General features: G+C 38.9%; 1 protein-coding gene across 2 annotated transcripts in view; it reads right to left on the reverse strand.

Moving 5' to 3' along the window:
• Positions 1-17,153, reverse strand: part of GPR158 (G protein-coupled receptor 158) — a 205,424-nt gene that overhangs the window by 75,145 nt on the left and 113,126 nt on the right. For both annotated transcript variants that reach the window (XM_074574432.1, XM_074574431.1), the window contains exon 5: positions 8,393-8,461. In XM_074574432.1, the coding sequence (XP_074430533.1) occupies positions 8,393-8,461 (69 nt within the window). The remainder of the gene's footprint in view (positions 1-8,392; positions 8,462-17,153) is intronic.

Consider the following 17,153-nt stretch of genomic DNA (forward strand, 5'->3'; position numbering starts at 1 on the left):
TCACTGGACTGCAGTTGTTGCTCTTCAGGTCTCAGGTATAAAGACATGAATAAACAATGAGAAAAGACATTTGGTGCGAAAATATGAACATGCCCCTAGCCTTCACTGAAAGACACTTGGGTAAGTGAAAAAGAACGACTGAAATTTATCTCCCGCCAACATGCAGTCTCTCAGGTGCTAAACTAAGTAGTGAAGGTAAATCACTGACATCAGGACTACGCCCTACGGAGGATATGTCAGAAGTTGACTACACCTTTTAATATTTTCCTTTCTGGTACAGTTCAGTCCTAGCTCATCTATACTATTGAAAACTCTTGCTTTTAGTTTTACAGTTTAATAAAAATGAGGTATGTAATTTTTCATTACCTTTCCTATAAAAGTTCTATCACATTTGTATTTTCAACTAATACATGAGACAGCCTTTTTCACTTGTTGATCTTTTCATAAACTTCAGTGACTACAGTAAAATTCGAACATATTCTAAAACATAGTGCGTATCGACTCAGTTCACCTGCCCAGTGGCCAATGTGATCATCAAAACACGTCTGGCCGAGAAAAATATTCCTATCCTTTCTAGCTTATATGCCGCTGACATCCAACAAGCATTATACAAAATAAAGTACATAATCATTCAGTAAGACTTTTTTCCTGTTTTGTTACTCTAATTCAGGAGAAACAGGGAAACCGAGTGAAGAATTTCAGTAATTAGGTTTTTTTTCTAGCAGGTGTTGTTCAGAAATTCCATGGCTTTCCGATGGCACTGCTGTGATCTCCCACTCAAGTGCTTGCAAAGCCCCTAGTGTTTTAGCTTTAGAGAGCGGAGCAAGGAGGATGAATTATTATAGCATGGTTCTAGGCATTAGTAAAGAGCATAGCATGTTTTTCAGGATTGTGATCAGGTTTTATAATACTGAAGAATGAAGGGGGCATGTTCGGTGGAATGGCATTTGTTTACTACTTTGCAAAGAAGAGGCTAATGTTGGGTCTTTATCTACAAATTCTAATATATGCAAGTGTATTCATGCAAGTTACTTCAGTGGAATTATGAGTAAAGAGGAAAGACCACAAGATCTTGCCCTGCTTCCCTCACCACAAGATTAATTTCACTGAAGGAAGGGCTGATAAGACTGTTCCATGTAAGTCCCTGCAAACCAGCAGTGCAAGACAGTAATTTGAAATAAAAAGGTCAATGAAAACCCAATGTGGCAGTTGGTTCAGGTCAGTGACTGCCGTCCTTTTCTCTCCAGCTCTCAAGTCCTGCATGCGCACATATACTTGGCTATTCAGTGAACCTAGATTCTGACAAATGTGTCCTTCAAACTCAGTTCTCAAAAGAGCTTTCAAAGTAGCAAAAATAACTCTGCCCTCCTACAACCCTCTAGTGCACCTTTGGATCTATGGAAGGAGGCAACCGGGTTTTGCCTTGGTATCACAACTAGTGTCAGAAGTATGAGTGTGGGAGGCCAAGACATGAAAGAACAGTAACATCAGTACCTGCACCTTCACTGACATATCTACAGCCTGTCATTTATAAACCCTGCTATATGTTCCAACAACACTACATATTTCATAAAAAGTTTTAAAAACTACAACAACATGACTTTAATATGTGGCTGCTCGATGTCCGGTTGGGTAGTCTCTACCCTTGGAGGTTTTTAAGATGTATCTTAAAGCCCTTAGTAACCTTGTCTTACAGCTGGTCTTATAGCCAACCCTGCTTTGAAGAGGAGGTTGGACTAGAAGCTTCCTTAGGTCCCTTCCAGCCTGAGGTACTCTGTGAACACAGCACACATACACACACAAACTCACAGAAGAATCTCCTCTCCAAATTCCACCTTTATAATTTTTTAAGATTTATGATGTAATAGCTCTACTGAGTTTCTAATATCCCAAACCTTTGTCAACTACACAGAGATACCAGTAGCAAATCAAGGTCATGAAACATATAGCTGTGGCGAACCACAGTTCTCGATGTGGATAATCATATATACAACAGCTAGTATCGCCTTAATAGTAGCTACTAGATTTGTTAGGATAGCTATGTAGATTAGCGACGATGGAACCATGAAGAGCTGTGTATCTTGTGCTATTTAAAATACACTTATTCAAAAAGCAGAAATCCTTCAGTGCCTGATTCCTGTTAACAAAAACAGTCTTAAACATTTTTCTTCGTAGGTTCAGGGCAAGGACATAAGTGTTCCCAGTACCTATGAGGTTTCTGCACTCTGAAGCACAACCTTGTAAGGCACAGGCTACACCAGCTTAGCTTTGGCTTTTGCATTCAAAGCAAGCTGGCTCTCAAAAAAAGTTATTGGTTTACTGGTTGCACGTTAACTTCAAAAAGTATGTTCATCTGACAAGGACACTGACTGAGAGAGACAAACTATTGCATAATTGTCTGCCTGGTTCTGCCCACTTCTCTGCCCAAGCAAGACAATGTACATATCCTGGCAACGTGGCGTTTAAAATCTGCCTCTTCCATTGGCTGGACATCTAATCCATTATGACACAAATAAAATGGAAAGACCCTTTTCTAGCTAACTAGGGAAATCTGTAGTGATTATCCCAGAGCAGATAGTTACACTGTGTCCTTGGACTTCAGAGACATGAAAGCTATACTGAAGACAGGCATGTTCTTTACCTACTGTGAAACAAGAACATAATGGGTATTCACTGTAAGAGCTTTAAAAACTATTTTATGAGTAAAGAAGATGTAGCTATATGCTGAAAAAACGTCAAGCTAAAACATCCAGTGTATCAGAGCAGGCTTGCAGTGCTAAATATGTTAGAAAAAGCAAAATCTCTCAGCTGGCCTCAGTGAACATCAACATGTAAGGAATAAACAGTGTCTAAGCTCTTGTGATGCACCCCTTATAGGAATACTTGACGAAGAAATGCATCAAGTATTATGCACTGTTCCATTTTCACATTCATTAATGCCAAAATCAGAGCTTTCCAGTGACCTTCTTGCTCTGCTCATGACTGTGACTAATGGAGCTACCACAGCCTAATGCTCCCAACACTCGTGGCTCACTTCTCCCATGCTAACGTACATACAGATCACTTGAGGGGAAAAAACCCACATCCACATCTAAGCTCCACTGCTCCCCTCTTTCTATTCTTTCTCATAACACAAAAGGGTACGTCATTCTAGCTTGAGTGTGAAAAAGGGAGTAACACAGTCCCAGAAATAGACCCTAACACCTACTACACGTAACAGGATGTCTGAGCACAAAGTTTGCTGCAGCCTTCACTACTGAACTGCTTCATGAACACCAGTAAGTCAACGCACTGCTGCGCGGCAGCTCCATTTCTCTAAACTGATAGCAGTATTGCCTTGCTATAATTACAGGTTTGGAAAACAAGGGATAGCAGTAAAGATAAATAATTTGGATTCTTTAGCCAAAAGAAGAGAAGACTGAAGGGAAAAATCCAAACAGTTTTTAAAAAGATACTCCCCAGCCTCCTAAGCTAGTTCACCTTAGGGTCTCACTGATCTCACTGTTATAAAGGTTCCCCCCCCATGTCTAATATAACTTTCATTTGCTGGAATTTAAACCCAGTACTACTTATCTGCTATATTAAGAACATGGAGAAGAAATTATTCCCTTCCTCTTTGCATCATGGTACTCACTAAATTTCATCACTGGCTGTAGAAATTACAATATTGCATGGATTCTGGAGTGCATTTTAGAGTTTCAGTTAAAGTAGACTAGCAGTATGGGAAACGTCTAATATATCAGATAACCCACAGTTGCCTAGGGTGGAATTCATCACCATCTGAGGGAAGTACCACGGGTTTCCTTTATAGTCAATGAAGCCTTGGCCGTGATCCACCTCATCTTCAAGTTGAAATCTAAAACTAGTCATAAAAGGCCCAGTTTCTCTTCACTAACTATTTGTTGAGCATTTGTTGACTGTTTCAGCTATGGGTACATATATAAGAAACACAGATTCACGGAATAATTTCATTTGCAAGGGAGCTCAAAGCAGGTCTAATGAGGTCAGGTCGCTCAGAGCTGTGTCCAGTCAAGTCCTGATACCTCCAAGGACAGATATTCCACAACCTCCCTGGGCAACATGTTCCAGTATTTGACCACCCTCATGGTAAAAAATGTCTCCTGGTATCTAACCAGAATTTCTTATTTTCCAACTTGTGTCCATTACAGATGACTAAAATCGGCTGAGATCTGGCCCCTAATGCAATTAACAGGCTACTCTACCACAACATTCTGTTTGTGCTTGTTTTATTTGAAGGTCTTTGCAACATGCAAAGAGTTTTCAAACCTGTGTTAATGCAAGATGTGTTACAAGCATTAGCAAGATACGGAGTTAGGAAAGATCTAAAACCTCCACCACAGTCAGTATTTCTGGAAAAGAATAGGAAAAAAAAAAAAAAGAATAGGAATCTTCCCCTCAGATGCCAAGTATAGAAGTTATGAGACACCTCCATAAGACAATCTGGTTTTGTCCCTCCCTTCAAAAACTAAGAACAAAGAAATATAAGCAAAATCAATTAGAAAGACCAGTGTTCATTTGGAGGAGGTCCATCAATAACTGGAAAGACTAAGTGAAGGGAAATCAGAGGTGTTACTGTGAGAACTAAAGAAAAGAGAAGAAATGAGAGCCTCAGAAATGGGAGCTGCCCAGCAACCGCTGGGTAAAATCTACGCATTTGTAATAGACAAAGCTCATCTGCCTGCTTACAATTCCGGAAAGATCAGTGTGTTGTTATCAATATAGCAGAATTTGAATAATAAATTTTGGTGGAGACCATCATTTGCACTCCCTGTTTGGTTCGAAGGGCATTGTAACAGCTGTTTTTCTCCCCAAAAGCAGCTGGCTGGTGATATTATTTTTCAATTAATGATGCTACACTGTGAATAGACTACTGCATATAGACATGAAAACAATGACAATTAGTGAAAGAAATTAAGCGATGCAACAAAGTAGGTTTTGGTTTCCATTTAATTGGAGGGTAGGGAAAGTCAGAGATGCAATAAAGCCCTTCTGGACACAGAGAAATTTGTATGCTGGAGGCTCTCAAAACAATCCAAGGCAGACTGGGTGAACGGATCTAGAAAAGGACTGGATTAGGAAAGATGCAAAAGGAGACTATAAAGATACAAAAGACTTAAAGCAGTGTTGAGAAAATCTAAGGGGATTTTGATTTTTAAGTAAGAATTTAATTTTGCACTGAATCCTTAAATGAACAGAGATCTGAGTTATTTAGAACTAAAATGCTGTCATTTTACCTCTTTACATTGTACACGCATTAAGGCAAGCTGTGTAATTCTGCACTTAGTTGAATGTTAAAGTAAAGCTTTTTTGTTTTAACTTCCAAATCACAATAGGAGAAGAAAAGATACAAGAAGGAAAACAGCCTTATGTTAAAGGAGAATACTTTACTGCAGTGACGCTTGTCTGGCCCAAACTGGTGAACTCCATTCCATATTTTACCTTGTATTTCATGCTAGCTGTGGAAAACGTAGCCTAATTTGTGTGTATAAAAAGTGAGATCTCTATTAATTAGTCTTAAAACTCTAATGTACTCCTTTATCATAAAATGAAGACAAAATCAAGTAGTTGAAACAACTGTATACCTCTGTATACATGTTATTAATTCTTGAACCACATCACGGACTTACAGAATATTCCCAATTCTTCTCAGAAACAAATAAAAACACCAAATAACAGGAAGTAAATAAACAATGGATATGAACCAGGAAAAAGATCTGCTTTGCATGTATGTGACCTATAACGAATATGATAATTGATAATCCATGCTCTATACCTTGCTATAAATGAACATGTGTGGGAAAGACAGCTGGTGCAAATGAGATGCTCCGTTTGGAGCTCAGGTTTTCTTTCTTTCTCATTCCATCCTGCTTCTGCTCTGCTTTGTGCTCCTTTTCCAGACAAGAAGCGGGTGAGTACATTTAGATACTGTCCATGTACAGCAAAATGTTAAGAGTTCACATTCCAAGGATTCACACCCCATAATTCCTATCTTGCAGAAACACAGGCTTTTCTTTCTTAAACATTATACAATAGACCTCTCTGTCTATACTTTTCAGCCTTCACACTTCTATCGTTCCACTGGCTTGCCCTGGATGAGAAATTGATGAAATCTTCCTTGCAGTGAATTGAGGGACGGGGATATTGAAATCCTGATATTTCTGTTATCAGTCCCAATCTTCTTTGTTTTTTACAAAGCCATATTCTTGTGGTTGGTGAAATCAGGATTAATTTCTCTGTCTGAACATTAATACGACCTCCCACTATCACACTCTCTACATCACTCCCCTAAGACCTTGAAAATAGAAATGATAAAATCTCTCTCTTTTTTGTTTCATCCTGTAGGAGTAACAGCTGATTAGTAATTATCTGCGTAAGAAAGAAAGAGGGCCCCAGCAAAGAGTGTGGGAGTGGGAGCATAAAACTGCTATAAGAGACAAGTCAGGTCATACGCTTTGCATATTATCTTCCAACAGAATGTGTTCTCAGTGGACAGTTTATATAGTATGAGAACGGGATGTGCAGAGAAGGACAAGCTCTAGTCAAGTATCTACATCCCAACTGGGAGACAGGCTAATCAGGAATTTCCCGCAAAAGATTTTTCCTCAGAATACGCCAAACTGTCGTTTTGTACTTGTACATTTAACACTGTTAACGTCAGTGAAAAAAAAAGGGGGAAAGGTTTAAGCAGCAGGGAAAAGCTGAGGGGACGCTTCGGTTATCAAACCCCTCTCTCCTAGCTCCATTCCGTTTCCTCTCTTCTCCCTCTGCGTTTGAAGGTTACGGAGGGCCATCTCTTCCATCTAACACTGTGGCTCTTCTTCAAGTCAACTGCTGAGAGAGAAGTCTTTTTCCACTGAGCATTTCAGTATCCCTGATGCTGAGCACCTGAAGACAGACAGCCACCAAAGGACGTTTGTCCCTTGTGAAACACAGTTAGAGGATCAAGAGAAGAACTGGGAAAGAACCTGAAGAATCACTGACAGGTGAGCAGACTGCAGACACAGCAAGAGCTATGATGGGGCTTCTGGCGTAGTTTGGAGTTGAGGTTGGACAATCACTGACTGGTTCTTACGGAGCCTCTGCCTGGGGAAGCCAGGACATGGCTCCAGGGTTCTCTGGGAAAGCCAAGAGGAGACGGCCACGGAAAGGAAACAACCCTCCACATTATGCTTTATGCTATGTACTTCTGTAAATGCTTCACAGCATTTCTACACCAGCTGAGGAAACAGTGCATGGGCTTTCTGTTCTGCTCACTGCAAAAGAATATGAAAGAAATATCTGAAAATCCCAGAGAGAGGTATTGCAAGTTGTAAAAAGCATTTGTACAATATGGCAAAAATCAAAACTTCTTTCTTCCTGACATCTGCAAAGTGAAATATGAAAAATCACATAAAACTACCCTAGAAATGCACATACTTTTTCTTTAGGACTTGAAAGGCCCACATGGTTCAAAAAATAATGTATAGAAATTCCATTGGGATTTGTGTTTATTATATTATTCTTCACACCTCATTCTGCTGCAGTTTATGCGCTACTTGCTCTGCAACTGCTAAGGAGTTTTGTTTTCTAGCCAGTCTCTCAGTAACTACATGATGGTCTGTAAAGGCACAGAAGATTCTGACTACTGAGGAAAAGAGAATGTAAACTTATTTTAAAATAATCCACATCTCTATCTTTTTTTCTGTTTGCTGATCTGCATGCTTTCTATCAACTTCATTCACTTCACACTTTGGTGTCTTCATTTATCTAGTCATTATATTGGGTTTATGTGGCAATTAACAAACTCAGGTTTTCTGGGATTGTTGAAAAGAGAAAGGATCTATATTTCTATGTGTTTGGTGATACAGTCTTTATGTGACTGTGAAATTACTTTCCCTCCCCACACTTACAGCGTATGGATAATACCATTTCATTTTCCCAAATACATGGTATTGCAGATGTCACGTAGCTTCAGAAACATCAAAATATATGCCGGTAATACACTGAAATAAATACTCCCCTTTGTACTACGTTCCAGAGAAATAGTTCATATAATCAGTGTCTTCATTTTACACACCTTGCATATTTTTCCCATAGCATAGTTTAGAGAGTCTTTCAAAGCAAAACCTCAGCTTAACCCAGAATACCTAAAATCTTCGGAGGAAAAAACCACTGGAAAGTTCCCTAAACTGAAAATGAAGAATTATTACAAATATAGTAAAACATTCAAGTGTTCTTAGGAATATTCACAGAAGACGGCACATTTTATAGTCAGATTAAACTAATCATTACATAGAGTTTTGACATTTTTATTTTCACCTAGGTGATTCATACAATGTTTTAAAATGTTGGCAAGGATATAATTTTTCAAAAAACTTATAGCTTGACTTACCGGGAAGTACAGAAGAAGTGATCCAAAAAGAATGGTTTCCAACAGCACCAGCCCTGAAGCCCTGATACTCTAGAAGACAAAAAAACAACACAAAATATTGGAAAATTCTGTGTGCCATTTAGATGCTGGGTTCTTTGCAAAAGGCACCTTCACTTTTGTCAGTATAACGCTTCCACAGTAACGCTTATTAAAGCACAGTATTAAGCTGTCTGTCATATCGGCATGCTCCACTTTCTTTAATTCACAGACCCATTACAATGGTTGTGTTTTACAAAACCTAATTTAAAAAAATCACTTTTTCCTATGTTAAATACTATTCAACACACATTACCTGGATACGTTTTGAAACTGCTAAAACTGCTCTCAAGTGTGAAGAATTATGGATCATGGGAATTACATATCTGAATTTAACTGCAGGATTTGTTCTGTACTATTTAAATTTCAAGAAGTCCTTCGAACATTTTGACTTATTTGATGTTAATGACTTGGCTTCTATAAAACGTAAGAATAATCTACAATTTTACCAAATACAGAGTGTGCTCTTAGGTTGAAAGCACATTTATTTTTCCTGAAGTTTTGTAGATTCAGATAGGAACTTGTCAGGATTGCAAAATATCATGCCATTTCCTCACTGAATCTAATGCAATCTCTCCATCGTAGTTCTCTTACTTTTTAAAATTAAAAAAAAATAATAATTCTTTTTCCTAATACCAAGTGTATCGCAATGAGTTTGATGATTTATGTATAGTGCATCTGTGCCTTACCTTAAAGACAAAACATCAACACTGCTTCCCATTTCTTTAACCATCCCCTTTCCCTGAGATATTGTTTCATACGCTGTTCCACAAGAATACAGTCCTTTCCCAACTGCAAGCAACGCAGGCAGACAGGACAGCAGAAGAGGCTTTGCCAAAAATCTTTTGAAAACTCCCCTTCTTTTGAATCATAAAATCCTCATGTGGGCTGGAATCTCTCTAATGGTTTTAGATGGGAGTAGTTTATCTTTCAGAAGACAATCATAAAAAAATTAAATCTCTTAGATGAATGGACTTACAGACAAATTTCTGGCGACCTGCGGTCCAGTTTCTGCTTGCAAAAACTGGTGGAATTTTCTAGATAAAAATTCAGCTTTTTGGTGAATCTATAATCTTACTCATATTTCCTATTTAATCATTCATTTTTTCAACTAGTCACTTTTACAACATCTAATGTACCAAACACAGGTTGAAAGACACTGAGAAAATTTTCAGGATGCCTTTTTAATATGAGACAATTACGGAGCTACCTAATTTCTAGCAATGGTGAAATTTTGCAGCAGAGATGTCATCAACATCCTACACAAGTGCCCACCTCAAAAATTATCACGAGAAGTTACTTCCAACGGGTATTCACATCAAAGCTTGTGTCAAAGAAAACACTACCTTGTGCTACTGATGCTATTTAAGCCACAGTTAAAACCTGGAGTGAGGATTATGAATGGTTTTCCACTGGTCTTAAGATGATAACGGTGGCTATTTGCTTCAACCACTGCAAGATTTTCCCAGGAAAATCTTGGCAGCACACCTTATTTCCTTATTTTTTGGCCAGAATTTTTCATGCATTTGCGAATCATCTTTTCTAGACTTTTCCAACTCTTTCACTTTTCCTTGTGGATCTTAACCTTAGATTTTCATGTTAAGAGTTTCATATTAAGGGTTGCAAACTGTTCTGCTACCTCTCCCTAAAATTGCACCCTGAAACTGAGACATAAATATTTCCCAAAATTTTCATGGAACTGATAAGCTTCCATGAAATGTTTCTTAAAAGTAAAGCAAAATGAAACACCAGCAAGTAGCTAAAATACTGTAACTATTTTTCTGAATAAAATGCAACGCCTGCCTTAGCAATTGCTGAAACGTGACTATCGACCCACAAGTGCAGCTTCTATTTACATTGGGTTCCCGCAATGCAAGGCATTTGTTTCAAGAACACAAATTAATTTATTTTTTTTTCTCTATTATTATGTTGGGGAAAGCATAAACACAATCCCAAATGCAAAAAAGCTGGGAAACTGGTAAGTGAAATGCCCGTGTCAGGTTTCTTAGGCTCAAGTGATCCCATTGTCCAATGACGTATCAAATTCAACTGAGTCAGTACTTCATATAATTTATTTCTTGGATAGATGAGCAGCCTCACCCACCTATCTGCTAATGTAAAGAGGGTCCAGCACTCCCGCACTGCACTTCCCCGTATAACAGCCCGGCCTCACTTAATCTAGAAGAATGCTCCAGAGAGACAATCACAAAGCATATATACATCAACAGACAAAAAAATGCCCAAAACACATTGATTCTGCATTTGTGAGACACTCATTTGTTATAAACATCACTAAAAAATAAACAAAGACACAAAGGGATGATACTATCTTTTATGGCTGCTGTAATAAAATTGTTTATGTACCCGTATTTCTGTATTCAGATGATTTCAACTTTTTCAAATGGTACTATAAAAATCAATACATACAGACAACTTTTCAAGATTGCTTTCTGCAGACACTTCTGTTCTGATCTAATATAACAGCAAAAAGCTGGAAGCAGAAGCTTAGATGCCAGTTATGAAGTCATTAAATGGAATAATTCCAGGTTATTTTAATTAAGAAGTGACTAGACTCCCAATTATTTTATAGCTTAAACGTTCAAAGCTATGGATCATGCACACTGCTTTGACACGTATAATAGAAAGTGCAAATATTTTTACAAACTATAAATGCCAGTATGAGTTAGTTCACATTTCTACTGAACACATAAATTTAGCCTGAGCGAGACACAAATCTCGCGTGCAGTAGATGAAAAAGAGAAGCTTAAAAAAGGTTTAAAATCCGCCTCCGATAACATGGATTTCACGCTTTGTGATGTAAATTTTCCAGCACTATATCATAAATGTTCTAAAAGCACTATAGGACCATGTCCACAAGATTCCTTATGTGGCCCTGACTCTGCCATAGCTGGAAGCTCCACATGTTTTGATAGAGTATTTCTTCACAACATCTCTGTAAGACAACGGCACTTTACTCACTGGGAATTAATGCAGAGGGGTCTTGCCCAACACCATACAACACACTGGCAGAGATTAGTGAACTCAGCGTCTCTCATGATCACTCAATACTCAAGCACTGAAGAAGCTTTTTCTTCTTATTGTGTACAATGCATCGGCATATGACAGAATGGCGGAGAAAGTTGCTGAAATGCATATCATACAGGGAAGATGTAAATGATCTAAAAAGGCTGGTCTTCAAACAGCTTCTGTGTGAACATCCTTTTTTAAACATGTCTTTCACATCCTAATCAGTCTTTTCTCATCGAATTACAGTGGAATCAGAGCAATTTTTTCTGGGCAGCATAATCATAAGATAACCTGCCGCAGGGGCAAAGAACTTCAGCGTTTCCAGCTCTTCTTCCAAAACAATGAATTAATCCCTGATATTCTTCTCACCTGTGTTCTGGTAGGAACCATTCTCTATGAATTCTGTCTATGCACTTCTGTTTCCTGCCCTAAAAGAAATGTGGCTTACAGAGCAACACTGGAATTCAAGATGAGCTCGAATCCAGGTTTTGACTGTGCTTTTCTCTCAGTCTTTGATACCTGGAGAATGGGGGTCTTAACCCAAGATTTACAGGTACCACAGCTCTCCACAACAGGATTCTTCAGCCAACAGAGAGACGTTCTGGCAGAGATGAATGCCATCCATGGCGATGAAGAAAAGCACAAAACTTCAAATAAGAAATTGTACAATCAAAGAAGTATTTTTGCATAAGTGTAGAGAAAACAAACAAATGGTATGGAAATGGAAGCATCGTAATTCTCCCAAAGTACATTTTTGAAACTCTAATTGTTTATTTTCTCTACTGCAAAGAAAAGCAGGTATTTTAATAACAAAAAAGTAACATGAAAGCTTTTGGTTTAGAAAAAACACGCACATTGATTTAAAAAAAATATATATATGACTTCTTTCTTCCAATAATCCCCATTATAGCCCAAGAGGTAAGATCCGGGAAGTAAAGTCTTCATCCAGCACTGAAGTTTTAATAGCAGGGAATGGCTAAAGAGGGGAAAACCAAACTTAAACCAGGATGTTTTTTAAATCTATTTACTAAATAAAGATATTCTATATTTGATAGACTGTATTTCCACCAGTCTCTGAGCACCAATTTTTCCAACAAAAATTGAATTCTTTACTGTACAGACTTTGCAAATACAGGCCCGTAAGGCATGGCTGTGGGCAGCAACAGAATTGCTTGACTTTATGGGAATCTGCAACATACACAGCAGTGAATACGCCCACATAGCTAAAGGAAAAAAGCCTTTCCTCTTTTAAGAAAAAAATGAAAGAATGGAAAACAACGAAAACCCAAAGCCTCCACCAAGTCGTGCCTACCTATACTGTCTGCACAATTAAAATTCTCCAATGCAATTCAAAGAAATCAGGGCATTTTAGGATACAGCCCTAAAATTCTATGCAGTGGTATTTTCTTCCCCTTGCATGTAACATTTGCTCAATGTATTTTTCCCTTCCTTAACAGCTGCTTGTTTTTTTGCATCTGCCTTGCTTGTTGGCATTTATTTTGGTTTTGCTTATTTATTTCTCTGGCTGTTCATCTTGTGTACAGTTTGTTTACCGCCGCTTAGTCTGTGTGCTCATTTCCCTTTCGGGGTTTTATTTCTATGTTTACTTATTTGTGTCAGTAAAACTGTCCTTTCTGGTTTTCCCTGTCTCACTTCATGGTTACATATTGCTGACACCTAAGTGATATTGCAATTTATTTTGCTTCTAGCTTCATACTAACTTTCAGACTTAGCTTAGCTACCTCTACCATTCATTTTCTACATTCTCTAGCTTTGTTTGCTTTTTAATTAACTGAGATCTTGGTTAAGAAAAAAAAAAATATGATGATGATGAGCGATAAGCCAAAGGAGGAAAAATAATCATTGAACTAGGCATTAGCTTCAATCCAGCCTCCATCCAGAAACACTGGACTCGAACCAAAAGGAAGCAACTAAAATAGTATAGCATGTATTACACTAAAGGTCAAGACCAGGTATGTACTGGTCTCAACCGTCTTCCTCATCCCAAGCCAGAATTTTTTAAGAGACTAGCTACCGTCCTTCAGTTCTGCAGTGAGCAATAAAGCCCACTAAGCCAATTCCAAGAAATCTGATGCAAATTGGCAGCCATGAGAGAAATTCAAGTGAATTGCAATCAGGTGTTTCATAGGAAGCTATCAAAAGGGCCAACTAGCAAAATGCAAGATAAGTTTAGGTACGTAGTAGTAAATGCAAATAACAAATTAGTGTGAGGAGACAGGGCTGCCCAGGGAGGTGTTTGAGCCACCATCCTTACAGGTATGTAAAAGACGGGTAGACATAGTGCCTAGACATATGGTTTAGTGATGGTTTTTGTCAGAGTTAGGTTGATGGTTGGACTAGATGATCTGAAAGGTCCCTTCCAACCTAGGCTATTCTATGATTCTGTGACATAAAGGCCCCTGTTTGATTGGCTTGGTAACTTCTAACTCACTGGGTATGTAATGTTACACCTACACAGAAAAATCAGCATGCTAGAGCAGTAAAATGTCTTGCATCTGTCTGTAATGTACTTCGAGAGGCATTTATGGAAAAAGTGAGTTCAGGTAACCTAGGGTGACTTAGGCAGTGGCACAGCACTCACAGCTGAGCACATCCCCTCATGTTATACAGCCCCTCTAGACTGGACCAGCACTCCAACTCAAGGAGGAAGACACTAGAAATACTCACAGCAACTCCTCCTCTCAGCTACTAACCGTGGTGAGATGCTACTGACCGTTTTGCATTTCAGCAACTACTCAAAGTTAAATGGGTGTTGGTGATCTAAAGTAAACTATTAGTTTACTTTAAGTAAGTTTACTTTAAGTAAGTTTACTTTAAGTAAACTGTTAAAACTATTCACAAAGAAATACTCATGGTCTTGAGTGGCTCAGGGGTCAGTTATCACTTCCGTGTGAGATTCAGGATTTGACTGCAACTCTGCACCCAGGTACAGAGTCAGAGTCATGGCAAATGACATAGAATCACAGAACGGTTTAGGTTGGAAGAGACCTTAAAGATCATCTAGTTCCAACCCCCTGCCATGCTACGTGATGTAGCATGTTCAGTCTATAAACAAGTTCAGGAGCAGCTACACAGAAATTGCTTTTGTAGGCTTCCCCTTGGAAGACAAGACATAATAGCAGGTAACAGTAACTCCATGGCAGAGTCTTTTGGTTAGTCAAGCAAGATGCGCTGATGGAGAGGAGACAGAGACTTGGGGGCAAGGGCACGGAAAGCAAAATCAGGGTGCTGGGGTCCGAGACAGCCCTGTAAGAAAGGAGACCTTGACAGATCTTGGTGTGGTCCAAACACATAGAAAGACAGAGGCATTTTTCTTATTAACTGTGTTTTCAATCTCAGTTTAGCACACACAAATATTCTGAATTAGGAAGACAAGGAAGTAGAGGCTGGTTCATTACTTCTCTCCTGTGAAGCAAACCTAGCGCTCTCTCTGGAGCAATTCCTTTATGGAAAGCCTCATTCACTGCTTATTAGAGAAATACAGCTATTTTCTAACTTTCTTATATATCTTTTCTCATTAATAAAAACAACGCCAAAACACCATTACAGGAAGAAAGCCATCCACCATCGGTCTGAAGCACCCCTTTAATGCGGAGTAACTCACAGGACTCATCCAAACCAGCCAGACTGGGGCTAATGCCTGCTTTGGAAACCAGAGACTTCAACAGAAGTTTCAGACAGAGTTTTTTATCTATCCAACTATCAGTTCCAGTTTTGGATCTGAGGGAGCTGCAACTGCACGTGTCTGGAACATAAAAATGGAATTGCATTCTCTATTCTTGGTATTATCTTCACCTCCTTCATAAAGAAACTGACAAAAACAAGAGGGCAACTCCTGGAGAAAAATTGAAATGGTGAGTACGAAAGCTGAGGAGAAAGCACACATAGTCTAACTCTCAGGTGTCACTGCAGAAGAACAGGTAAAGCCAGGTGACATTCATGTCACAACACTTCCAAAGCAGGATTCCAGTGTTACTGCACTGTTTGGTTTGCTCCTGAGGCTTTCTCCATGGTAGGAAGGAACTATTCATCAGCTCCATGCATGCTATTGCCAGTCCACCTCTCAACTTGGAGATTTACTGTAGATTGCCTGTGAAACTCATGAGGGGGTGGGGAGTTCCTAGATAGCACAGACCAAGTATCCCCAGTCTTACCTTCTGTTGCCCCCTACCAATTGCCTTAACAGAGCACATTTACTCGACCAGGCATGTAAAAAATACTGCTTGTGAAGAGCTGCTTTATGCCTTGGGATTTGCCCAGTCTTCAGTCTATCCATACGATCTAGATCACTTTAGTAGCCTTTGAGATAAACAGTCATTCCTTATCCCTGGATCTCAGAAAGCAACACCATTTCTGTGGCAAATCACATTACAAAAGGAAAGTCATACATGCCTCTTGGTCACTGCTAAAGGGTCATAAATAAATGCTTAACAATTATTTGCGTGAGGGAAACTAAAAGTTTCCCGGTCGGCCAAGTTGCATCAAAAAAAGCTAAAATGATGGATAAACAAGTGTAGAAGATACTGTGTTTCAGTTGTCTGTGGTCCTAAGCAACCCAGGAAATACAGCAGCATAACGTAGCATTGAATTTCTGAACGTCATCACACAAAGTCAGTGATGTGAGTGTCAAAGTATTTTCAGAGAGGAGAAAAAAGAAGAAATTAAAAGCCAAAATAAAATTAAAGTAATTCCATATCTGCTACATTGTGCATCACTGAATTAGCAGAACTGTAGACTTTTGGTGTCAGTCCAGGAAGACTCAGATTTCTCCAGGGCCACATGTCACTGTGTATTATATGAGCATGGTACCATGGAAACCTAGTGAGGGGAAAAGGTTGGCATATTTTGATTTTTTTTTCACTTTCATTAAACAGTTCTGCCACTTTTACAATATAAAGAATGACTGAGTGGGGTTGTGATTTAAAGAAAATTTCCATTTGCTAAGGTGGCTTACTACCAGAATGCAAGCTTGCCTTACAGATAAACAAGGCCTACAAGAAATTATTAGAAAAAAGTGAGGATAGATTCCGGTTTTGATCCCAACTTTGAATACAACACATTCATATTTAGTAAACTGTAAAGGATATCCACCACTCAACGTACAGCTAGAAAGCACATACAGATACGTGACAAAATGGTACAGAAGCAAAGAAACACAGAGAACAGATACAGGTTTGCTCTGCTGTGCTAAGCTGATGTATTTGAAGCGACTAGATAAATTGTGCAAAACTGTCTCAAAACAAGTGGAACAAAAAGCTTAGCTAAAGGTCATGCGATGGCCGCGCGCTCGCTTCTCTGGTGCTCCAAGGAGTAGCTCTGGCGTGACCCTTGTGGTGCAGATCCGACAGATCCACTCCACTCTGCACACGTGGACACAGGAGACGTGATGAGAAGTTATTGGATTGTATTCCTCAATCTGTGCCTTACTTCACTGAAAACCCTTCCTGTTCAAATTCTTGTTTCCTGGTATAGGTGGTTCTTCTATCAAACGACAGATGGGAGAGGAGATTTTGTCAAGTTGAAGATATCTGGTCTGACGCAGAGCTGACTGAAATGGTTTACTACCAGTTCCTTTTCTTACTAAAATATGTCTTCCCAGCAGAAAAATGTTTTCAGTATATTTTCGCTTTTGTTTCCA

The sequence above is a fragment of the Larus michahellis genome, chromosome 2, assembly GCF_964199755.1.
Source record: "Larus michahellis chromosome 2, bLarMic1.1, whole genome shotgun sequence".
Taxonomy (NCBI): Eukaryota; Metazoa; Chordata; class Aves; order Charadriiformes; family Laridae; genus Larus; species Larus michahellis.